We start from the raw sequence: 12,471 nt of genomic DNA on the forward strand, positions 1-12,471 counted from the left end.
TAACAGCTGTTCATCAAGCTTTGCATTACAATAAAAGGTCTATTATGTGAGAATTAATACCTTTCGAATATCTCCTACCGTTGGTTCAACTCTTACTGAATGCAAAACTAACTGAGAAAGCATTGTCAGACGGCACCAGCTTTGCAACAATTAGCTTTTAAAAAAAATTATTTCACTTTATAGATTAACCAATTGATCTGACTGTTTTGTTGATTTGCTGTCATTGCTTAACTCTATATTCATTTCTAGTGAAATAGGACTGCGTTTGTGAAGCAGAAGATAAAAAGAACTTGCACTTAGGTGGAAGAGTAAGGTCCTGACGGTCCTGCGAGTTACTTTAGCTATGCCTTTTACCCATTTTAGAGCACATGTCGCTAACCATACAATGGGAGAACACAAGTGGACCACATCTCCATCAGTACCGCTCTTCTTCTACCAACACTTAAAAGGCACAAAATTTATATTTGAGGGAAACTTGTAAATTGAGTAAAGAGTAGTGTCATATGCAATGGCTGTATAACTATTCTGCAACAAGTCATCCTGTGCTGATACATATGTTGACAGTAAGTAAATAGCCAAATTTGCTCAACACACTCAACTTTGCTAAGGATTGGTGGTCTTCCGCAGCTTCCTTCCTTCATAGCTGTGTGCTTGGACGTGCTTCTGAAACTGTCAGCCTTGAATTGCTGGACATAGCTTACATGATTGTTAGCACTTACGAATTGGGCTGCTGGTGTTCACTGGATTCCAAAAGAAGGACTAGGCCCAGGACAGTAGAGAGAGCAAGACGCTAGTCGCAACTCAAGATTGGTGGACTTCACATGATACTTTCCTATAGCATTCTGCCCCTGCAACCATTACAGCAGCACGTATTGGTATGCGAAGCCCAATGCTTACCGGTAAAGAATTCAGGGACCAGGGATTCTGACATTACTATACTAGACCAGTCCCAGCTACTGAACTATGAGAATACTATCCCTTCTCTCAAGACGGGACATAAGTGAGATTTTCTTGAAGGAACTTGGCATTTCCCTACCTCCCTCCTGCTGCCCAACAGTAATTTCTAGTATTGTTTCTACCACACTCCGTTTGTTATCTTCTTGAGCCCACTGTACTAAATCTTTTCTGGAGAAACAGTTAAACGCTACTCATCCAAATAAAAGTTCTGCTCCACAACTTTAGAGTAAGTCATTTGAAGGGGGAGCAGTGTCTGATTTAAACTATTCTAGCCTACAATTGGATGAACAGCCTAATGCAGGGGGTGCCTCAATTTCTTCTGATATCAAGAGAGTTTTCTGTCTTTCATTGTCTCTCCACCTCCTCTATGTTTGCATATTCAGGCTCACATATCTGAATCAGTGGGAAAAGTGTGAATGAGTTTAGTTAATACTAACAAATTCCCAAAATGGATGGTATTTCATATTATACAATGCCTTTCTTCACAGGTGTTCCGCCTACTGCTGTTTTTACGCTCAATGTCTTATCTCCAGAGCAGATTGGAGGCTTTGGTATAATGTACAAAAAAAAACAGTTCTTACAAACAGACATGGGTTTTTGGGATGGCAGTAAGCAGAGAATCAGCTCTCTTCAGGTGGAATTGCACTAGCGTTTTAACAATTGTTGCAAAGTTTGTTCTAGTGTAGTACACCTTTCCAATGTAAAGATGGGAGAGTTGGTGCAAGACTGGGTCTTGCAAGCAATGTGCAGAATGTAGCAGAAGCCATTATTAATGTAGAATCCACAAGACTTGGTCATGTTCGATAGTTTGGGTGGGGTTATTTGAGCTTGTCTATCATTGATGGCCATTCATGGGCGATGAAACAGGTAACTTAAGATTAGCTTTGCTTCTGTACATCATGTGAGTTAAAATCAATTTAAAGTGCTCAATATGTTCAAAGAATTAGCTGACCTCTGTGACTCAGAACACTCTAGATTACTAAACCATAATGTCATGATCTATGTAAAATATTTATTATCAGTGGTTTCATTTGTTATGCATCAGACCAGATACTTTCAGCAATTGAGGCTGCCCAGCTATTCTTAAAGGAGTAGGGTGCTGGCACCTTACTAAGAAGAGGATCAAATGGCAATTCAATTGGAAGTAGTAGGATCAGTTAGTTTATTCACATTCTTTGAAAAATTACACTTTTTCAATCTTTAGTCACAGAATGACCTAAATGTTAATCTCTGAAACATATATATAGGGCTTCATTACATAATTATGTTCTGTGAACACAATGACTTAACACAGTCAATTTGAAAGTGGACGTAGTCTAGGAGTAATATGCTACGTTGTATAAAGTAACAGACAACCAACCTCATTTCCTAAGTTATTAGCATTTTTAAGTACAAACCTCAAAATAGTATATTTGTGGACAGAATATCATCAGAATTATTATTATTATTGTTAATTTAGATTTATAATGCGTGTCATCACCCAGGGGTCTCTAAGCGCTTGTCAGAAGGGGCCCACATCAGAAGTCAAGACATTTTCAATTCTAAACCATGGTTATGCCTAAGGACTGCTAGATTTTGCACTGTCATCAGGATAGGGATAGAGTTCAAGAAATGGGTGTTCCCATTCATTGGGAATGAACTGAGCACTTACAAAGTTGCAACTATGTGTGGATATCTACTAACATCAACAATAGTTGATTAAATCTATTTTGCTAAGTATTGGGGGCTAGGATTATTCTTAGAAGCTATGTTTTGTTTGTACATTTCCAATGTATAATGATTTGAATTTTGTAACCTCTCTAGGCCATAATTATGAGCAAAAAATAGCTAAAAATCGCCAATGGAGTGATGGCCGCATTTGCTTTGGTAAATCAGGATCAAAGTTTATATATACATGATTTCCTTCTAAAATGGAGTGCTAATTGTTATGATTCAATTTTAAGTCTCCATTAATGCTAGTCCGCTCTTTGCATGCATTTTTTGAACTAGGGTATTTTATCTGAACTTGTCACTTAACAGTCTAGAACAAAAGAACAGAGCAAAGACAGATACCTATTATGAAAATAAATGTTATATCTATTCAAGCACATTGCACAATAATCACAAAAGGATTGAGGCATCCTAATAAATATGTGGTTAGCTTTTCCACAAATAACATGAAAATCAGACATAATACACTCAGTAAAAAAGACAATACAATTACTGTATTTAACATATAAAAGTGCAAAACCTATTGCCAAGTATTAATCGTTAGCTTTGAAAGTGATTCTCCACATTCAACAATGTGTTTAACCTGAACCACACAATCCCTGCAAATAGGAAATTCTACAGTGGTTGAATTTCACTTAGGTCAATCTTAAACTCTACTGGCTGCAGACTCTGCACTTCACAACCACACTTAGGACATGTGAAGTACATGTCAAACAAATAGTTACTTTTAACACAATAATAACAGAATACATGGGTACAGCCTATTGTATGAGGCATGGTGGGCCACTCACTGCAAAGAGAACATTCTTTACTATTTACAGAAACAGAATCAGAATTAGTAGAAGCACTTATACTAGGCTTGAAGCAAGAAAATAATCTTGTTCTGAGCCTTTGAAAATTAACGAGAGGCAAGAGAAAAATAAGAAATTCAGCAAATCCGTGCCATAAAAGTTCTCTGTTCATGTATTCAAATCCTATTTGACGGACACTCTGAGACTTACAGAAAACAGACCTTATCCCCAGGAGTCGCTCTGTCAATGTTGCAAACTTTCCACTCTGAAGGAAAACCAAGAAGTTCAGCAGTCCACTTAGCTTTAGAACACTTGCTGTAAAACTAAGAATATTTTTTGTTTTGCTGAAGGTCGATCCAAATGTATGGTTACTGAACAAATCATAACATCTTTCTTCCATCCAACGTCCTCCCACAGTGCAAATTAGGTACCATAATTTCTGCTGTTTACTCAAAGGCTGATAGTTCTGGGTTTGGGATAGATCATTTCTGTACTTGATATCCATAATGGTCTGTCCCACGGTGGCATTCTTGGAGTAGATTGTGAATCTCCACAGAAAAAGCCATAAAAAGGCTTTTAATTCAGGCTCAATGTGAGCTAGTAAACCTGGCTTAAACCCATGAAAACAGTGAGTGAACTGGGACCAAACTAGTTGCTCCAGAGCTTTGTTGAGTTCAAGGGCATCCAACTGACTTATTCTGAGCACAGGGGTGATGTCTTCTGGATGCATTACTTTGGAAGCCATGATGTTCAGAACTGTGGTCCTGCAGGAAAATAGAATTGCAAAATAAATGAGCTGATGCAGAAGTTACAAATAAATCACAGTAAAAGCATGGTTAAACTTACAAAACAAATCAAAAGTGTTGCTGTTCTCAAAAATGTCATAAAATAATTAATCTGATCCGCGCTGTCCTGCCAATACATCCTGCAATAATGGAATGCCTCCAATAACCTATTGCTACTCAGATCTTTACGTTACCAAAAAGACCTAAAAACATAGAATGTTGGACTTCTGCAAAGCAGGGCACAAAACAGCTCACTACAAGCATCTCTTCCTTGTCATCGGAGTAAAGTCTAAACATAAACACTATAAACGTCTATGGGGAGTATCTGGTTTCTAAGAAGGAAAGTGATGACAATCAACATATTTATACCAAACCAGGAAGATTACTAACTTCACCCAATCCATTCACCTACATCAAGTGCCAAATACTTTTGCACTTGCTGACTTCACACAGTCACTTCTTCCAGTGTATTATTGTTGGGGGGAATTTGTAAGGTACAACACTGCGTGGGCCTAAAGACACTGAAATGTCATTTACAATGAATTAGAGGTGGTTAAGTCAACACGTTTACAGGAAGATCCAAGCCAAGGGTCCGCTCTGGCTATAACAGCCTGTGCAAGAAGCAAGCCTTAAAAATATTTGGCATGTAAATCATGCAACAAAAATCATGTTATCTTCAAAATTCTAAAAAGTGTACTTCTTTAATACACAGCAGCGTTTCACCTTAGTATATCAGATTATATCACTGCATTGAGAAGTAAGGTGAGAGCTTTTAAACATGAACTCAAAAATATTCCTGCCCCTATCCTGATGAAAATGTAATTCGAGAACCAAGAAGCAAGTCTTTAGTCTGTGTACACTACATGTGGCCTAAATTCTTCTTACAGAATCAAACCAAGGAGATGTTTTTGTACAACACACATCCTTAACTCAGATATTCGAAGGTGCTCTCATTTGTGATAATGAAGAAAAAGGAGGCACAGTAAAATAAAATATATATCTAGGATCATTATTTGGTAATGTGAGGTAGCCAAGATTGCACCCATGTTTTCTGATTTTACATTGTGCAACTCAGCTCCTAGTTGGGTATATCGGACATAAAAGGTTAATGTGTAGACCTTAATACTTGGAAGATGAGATTTGTGCTTCAGTAACAGGTAGAATTCATATTTTATGGTTTTGCAATTTTACATACGCAAACTTTGCCTAAGGACAAAACTGCTCTTCTTAACAGATATCTTTATCATATTTTTCTGGCATAGAGAGAACTACCAGGATTCACAAGAAGTGGAGACAAGGCCGTCACAAGTCAAATAGGAAGATCCTCCTGGAGTCAGTCTAAAGGCATCCAATGACTTCAGCTAGGTCAGGCCTGTAGTCATCGGAAAGCTCTAAAAAACAGAGACCTTTACTGATTGGTTGTGCTGAAACAGTAGGAATTTGCCACTAGGCCACTACTTTTGCGGTCTTCAAATGACTGACAGTTTGGTCTATGGCTCCTTCCGAGTAGTAGGGAGGCAGGTATAAATCAGTAATTGTCTGCGATAATACAATAAGTGGAAAATTTGTGTTGAGGGAGTTAAGTTATATGTGACTGTGGGATAGGCATTTTGTGATGAACTGTGGTTGAGGCCTGTAATTGGGCTTCAATGTAATATTGTGAGTGGTCAAGGTGCTGAAAAGTGCCCGGTTTGAGGTATACTGTAAATAGTTTAAGGTCAGTGATCAGAGCTAAGGTGAGTGGTTACTAGAAACTGATGAAAAGTAGCTTGAATAAATAATGTTTTAAGTGGCTCTGTATCCTACAAGCAGAAAAAGAAGTGTTTTTTATGACTGATATTTTGAGTGGCTTTGGGAATGTGGTTTCATGGAGTTTTCATTCATAACTAAGTAATATGGTTGTATGGCGGATTGCAGAGAGAAGTGAGTGAGCATCCGAGTCATTTTTGATGAGTGGTTATCAGTGGTGAGGTCAACATGTGATGCTACAGTAAATGGTGGGTGTGCTGTGAATGAATGAATGATAGGGCGAAATGTAAATGGCTATAATTACATGGCGTGATTGAAGGCAATGAGCTGTGTTCTAAGTGGGCAGTGTAACTGCTTATGTAAGTGACTAATGCAACAGGATTTGTTTGAGGTGAATGGTGTAGATAATGTAGGTGCCAGTGAGTGATACAAGTAACAGTCAATCTTCATTCAATTCTAAAAATAAAATCATAAAAGACAAATAAGTTAAAAAGAACAGAAATGTAAAGCTACATTATCACATTGCTTAAAAACCCCAAAGAAATAACATACAAGAGTGAAACAAACTGTGGGTGAGTTTAAGTAACACTAAATGACAGTAGAGTGTGTTGCGAATAACTAAGTATTTTGATCAGTGGGGACCTCAACTGAATGAGGAGAATGTTGCATAGGCATAAGTAGGTATATGGAACATGTGGTACTGAATTGTTCTAGGGTAGTGCTGGTAGAGAGGAGTGGTTTGGACAGCTGTACAAACTGATGTGGTGCAAATAGCTGAGGAAAACGTTCTCTGTGCCCACGTTTTTGGTGTGACAGATGTGAGTGGCTGTTTATGCTGTGCAAGGCTGATAACAGATGCTCCTGGTTGTGGGTCAGACATGACTAAACAACATGAGTGACTATTTATGTTGATTAGTGGTGTTTAAAATGGGCGAGGGAGAGTGAAATGTGATAGCAAATGGGTGAATGAGATGGCTGCTAGTGATCTTTTGCATGAAAGAAGAATTTGGTTTAATTAAGTGCTGCTTGTGAGAGGTAGTATAACTGGTGCTGCAGAACAGCTGTGGGTGAATGCTCTAAGTGGCTGAAGGAGAGTGGCTTTATAAAATGGTGCTTGGCCTTCTCTAAAGGATGTAGCTGACAAGTGTTAAGAGTTGAACAATATAAGTGTTACAGGCAAGCTGTATTGCAAGTGACTGGGAATGAGTGATGTGGTGAAAGGCGTTCTGTAAATGGCAAAATTATGAAAGCAGCAGGACAGCGCAATCAGTGTTTAAGTAATGTGGGGATTAATGAAGTCTGTGGTAATGTGGGCATGATATATTGTGCCTATATGTTAGTGAGAGTAAATGATGTTAAATAAAGTTCTAGCTCACCTATGGATGGCAAGGTGTGCAAGCAGATTGTGTTTTTTCAGTGGATGACCAGTGTAACATGTGGGTGAATGTGTGTTGTGTGTTTAAGAGTGAATGGGTGATGGCATGGATGAGTGATATTGCATCTGGTCATGTTTTAGTGTTGCTACAGACTGGCATAAACAATTAAGTAGTGTGGTCTGTGTTAAGTTTGTGGTGATGAGCGCCACTTAGTAATGTTGCAGGTGGCTTAGTAGTGGTTGTGTGAGGCAAAGTGCTAAGCTGAGAGTCCAAGAGGTATACTAAGTGACTGAATGGCTGCAGGGATGAGGTATAGTGTGAATACATGAGATAGGTGATGAATGTTGCGAGTTATGCAAGTGGTGCTATAGGAGGATATGTTATGCCATACCTATGTAGATAGCTGAGCTGGTAAACATGGCTGAGCAGGTGGGCAAATGGCATTGATGGCTTGGGGTGAACATGAGTAAATGGATGAGTCATATTGTGAGATGTGATTATTACAATGGAGGGGTGATGAGTGGATGGTGGGTATGTGTAAATGATGTGAATGTACAAGTGACATTGCAGGCTTATGTTGAGAAAAGCTGGTCTGAGTTAAAAGTGGGTGTGGACAAATAGATGGTATGGAAAAATAGTTTTGAGTGGTATATGGCAAGCAAATGGTGAGTGATACTCAGAGTAGAGGATTCAGTATGTGGGTGAACAGTGGTATGAAACTAGTAGGAGTGGTCAATTTTTGTATTATATTTGTATTAACGTTATGGTTTAGAATTAGCATTTAAAAAACATGCAAATTCATTGAAAAAAACCATAGGTTTCACACGTTTTAGTTAGATGAACATTACTCTCATACAAAACCTTTGAAATTCCTCCGTTATAGTTAGCTCAGCTAACTATAACGTGCGCCCCCGCGAATTTGCAAGGTTTTTTAAATGCTAATTCCCAACTATAACGTGTGAAACCTATGCTTTTTCAGTGAATTTCAAAGGTTTTGTAAATGATAATTTATAAATGTATTAATTATTGTCTTTCTTTTTATACTAAATTAAATTTTAATATTTATAAGATATTTCATATTCTTATTATAAAATAATAACAAAACTAAATTGCAAAGTAAGTTTTGGATGAATTATTGCTGGACGTCGGTTGCAAGTATAACACAGCTCCAGCAATTCTCTTAGGGCCCTATGCTCACAATGCTGTATCAATCCTTACACCTGCTTCAAGCATGTGCAAGGTTTTGACGCAGCATAAGCTCAAAAGTCACTGAATAAAATGTTTTACATTTCACGCAGTCACTTTTAGGTTTCCTTGCTGCGACCCCTTCTGCACAAGAAAGCCTCTTCTGGCGCAGTGCTTTGCAATGTAATACACCCTCCAGATGCGTCACATTGTTAATAGCACACACCATGGCATATCTTTTGCACCACCGCAGTGTCACAAAAGTGACACAACGGCTGTGTAAAAGAGGCACAAGGGGATTGTAAATCCGCCCCTAACACATACGAAGTCACCCAGGCACTTTCACCAGCAGCGCAAATTGAAACATAGACTTGTAACATATTTATAAACATATGATACATTCAAGTGCTTCGGACATACTACAGTATACTATAGATAAACACCTTACAGATTTATGCTGTAGCAGTTCCTTATAGTTCTGCACTTTCACATTCTCCATACACTAGTAACATATTCATTCATTCATTTATGAACTACACATTCATTCTGACAAACTTTTACACGCTAACATAGATATAAAGTTCTTTTTTTGACCAGTGAAGGTAGTTCTAAAAAGAACTGTTTTTTTTTGTTTTGTATTTTTTTTGTGTTCTCTCAACAAATTCCAAGCGGAACAAAAGAATGAAAAAAAGAACAACTAATGCCGAGGACAGCAATGATCCTGCATCCTGCGTTTCATCAAGTCTATAGACTGTTCCCCATAACACAAAAGTGTATTGCAATAAATGCATAGAATTTTAACTTTAGCAAAGTCAGAATCAATATGTGGGTGTGGACTGCTTGCTGAAAAGGCTGCTGTCGCAGTTGATGTGCTTGGTGTAGCAGAAGGTGGGTTCTCTTGCAACCTCCGTCTTGCAGCTCGAGCAAAGTTCTTGGGGTGCAAGTTCTTCACGTGTTGCACCATATTTGCTGTGCCAAAGGAGTATTTTTTACATGGATCACCCCTTGAAAGAGTTGTTTCGCAAATTTTACAGGTTGCTTTTGGAGCATTAACCTTTTTTTGACCACCTGGAAAAGTGAAAAACTTCCAAATTAGAGCTTCTTTCCTCTTCTTTGGACGTTCTTCAGGAATGAAATCTCCCTCTGAAGACCTGCTGGAAGATGACTCCATTGCTCCTATTATTGTGATCTTCCTTCTATTTGAGAAGATTCTCAGAACAAATGCTTCTTCATAGAAAGTCAAAGTCGAATAATTATAATGGGACGGAACTTTCAACAGTCGCAATAGGAAAAGTTATGAACCAATCAAATCTCTACCTTTAAAGTCACATGGCTTTGCGTACGCTTATGATGCGCTTGCGCAGCTCTTTCAATACGAGTACGCATAATGTTCTACCGCGATCTGTGTAATTCTTTTTAAAAGTAATATATGATTACAAATATTTTAAAAAATTCAGCTATCCCAAATGTCTGCCCTTAGTATGTACATTAAATACACATGTTTTAAACCAAGTAGAAACATTGCCCCCTTTCGCGTACAGAACGCCATACATGAGTGTCACACTGAAGCTTTAATATGACGCGTAATTTCGTACCGTATGCGCGGGTACACGCGGAGTATGATAAGCAGTACAAACTATGGTGCGATCACCCTCTCAGTGACAAATCAGAGCTCAGGGCGCGCTAAGGAGAATGATTAGAAGTGCTGACGCATTGCAGATCCGATTCTGGGACTGCCTCTGCGTACATTTTAACACCACCTCCATCTCTATCTGTTGTGAATTGTTAGTGCACACACTAATACTTGCACATGCGCGGTGCACGTTCATATGCCACCACCTAGCATGCTTGCTATCATTTAGCCTGGAAACTAATACATCACCCAATGGCATGTCCCCCAGAGCCATCATTATTGCAGACCGCGAAAACGGTATCAATCACGGCCCTGGGCTTGGTTTGGTCAGCCCCCGCGGTTCCCATATAATGCGGGCACTGACGTGAGCGCGCTCTCTTTTGCCTGCCTCTGCTGCGGTGACAGACAGACTGTCGAAAACACCCCAGACTCAGCGAAACCGCAGCCTTTCAAGACACACGACAAAAGAAGCAAAGGTAAGAGAAGACGTCACAACATCAGCCACCACTGTAAATTTTATATGCATAATGCTATTTTGTTATCCTTCATATGGCTTTCCTACCCCTCAATGGTTTTAAATTGTACTTACATAATTGAAATATTTCTTTATAAGTCACCAGGTCCTATACACCTCTAATCTTAAAAATTGTGCGTGCATAAATTTCTGTGTCGTATTTCTGTACTACGCCACGTGCTTAGGCCTCTATTAATATTAATTGTGCGTCCATGATAGTATATTTTTTTCTGCGTCACAAGGCCGTCCCAGGCCTCTATTAACTTAACGATCTTCCTTTGTTTGCTGGAGCTGCAACAGTCTTAACTACGGAATATTAAGAACCCACATTAAAATTCACATTTGATAGTAGTTGCGAAACTCAGTTTACGATGACTAATCAAAATGTTTCCTTCACCAAACAACATTCAGAAGCAACCACGGGCTATCGAGCAACAGCAATGGAATTCTCTGCAACTTATTGAATATACTTTGACGTATAGAAGCAGAGTTCAAGTCGAATGGTAAACTCCAGTGGCCACAAGGTAAGCACGGCAGCCTAGATCTACAAAGCCTTTATAGCAATGCAATAGAAATAAGTCGCCATAACGGGCGTCAGTAACGCAGTAGGCACTTCCATATAGACACCACTTGAACGCAGCACTACAACAACTGAAATATACCAGGTACACTGCACTCGTAAAACTGTAGTGTTAGCTTTATTTGTGAAACGAGAGAGGGCCATATTATCAAGCCTGGGCAACAAAATTATCGCCACTTTATCGGCAGGAAAGTGCAGCTAAAGTGGCGATAATAGGTTTGATAATATGCTCTATGAAATTCCAATCGAAGCTCATGTTACATGTGAAGGACATCTAACATGAGCTTCGATTGGAATTCCATAGAGCATATTATCAAACCCATTATCGCCACTTTAGCGGCACTTTCCTGCCGATAATTTTGTCGCCCAGGCTTGATATTATGGCCCAGAGTGCGTAGTGTACAGCAGCTTCTGTCTAAAATCTATAATTACCTCCGAGCAGTGACAACAGATAGCTTACAAAGTCGGACAGATCCACAACCTTATTACGCCACTTTTGACATGGGTAAAGTGATGCAGGGAGCTAGTAAATCTACGTCTGACTTTTCAAGAAAAAATCTCAACTCCAGACTCTGCGACACAGTTTTAATGTTTTTTTTCTCTCTCTTCCACTCTCTGTGACATCATTTCTCTTTCTCTCCTAAACTTAGACACTGCTGTCTGCTTGAACGTGTAGAAGAATTGTTGAAGTGAAGTTGTGAAGTCTACTTCCGTATGTGTTTGGCCGCAAGGTTTATACAACGATAATCACAGAGGCCTAGATCTACAAATCCTTCATAGGAATGCATTAGAAATAATTTGGCATAACGGGCGTTAGTAACGCAGTAGGCACTTCCATATAGACACCACTTGAATCCGGCACTATAACAAGTAAAATGTACCAGGTACACTGCACGCGTAAAACTGTAGTGTTCGCTTTATTTGTGAAACGAGAGAGGGCCATATTATCATGCCTTGGCGACAAAATTATCGCCACTTTATCTGCAGCAAACTGCCGCTCAAGTGGTCATAATAGGTTCGATAATATGCTCTATTAAATTCCAATAGAAGCTCATGTTAGATGTGAAGAACATCGAACATGAGCTGCGATTGGAATTCCATAGAGCATATTATCAAACCTGTTATCGCCACTTTAGCGACACTTTCCTGCCGATAAAGTGGCGATAATTTTGTCGCCCAGGCTTGATATTA

General features: G+C 39.0%; 1 protein-coding gene across 1 annotated transcript; it reads right to left on the reverse strand.

Moving 5' to 3' along the window:
- Positions 1–2,095: 2,095 nt before the first annotated feature.
- On the reverse strand, positions 2,096–4,707 carry LOC147724344 (peroxisome biogenesis factor 2-like). The gene has a single exon (XM_086965909.1). The coding sequence runs from the start codon at positions 4,201–4,203 to the stop codon at positions 3,283–3,285; it is 921 nt and encodes a 306-aa protein (XP_086822035.1). The 5' UTR covers positions 4,204–4,707; the 3' UTR covers positions 2,096–3,282.
- Between the last annotated feature and the right edge of the window lie 7,764 nt (positions 4,708–12,471).

Source organism: Lissotriton vulgaris, chromosome 4_1 (assembly GCF_964263255.1).
Source record: "Lissotriton vulgaris chromosome 4_1, aLisVul1.2, whole genome shotgun sequence".
NCBI lineage: Eukaryota > Metazoa > Chordata > Amphibia > Caudata > Salamandridae > Lissotriton > Lissotriton vulgaris.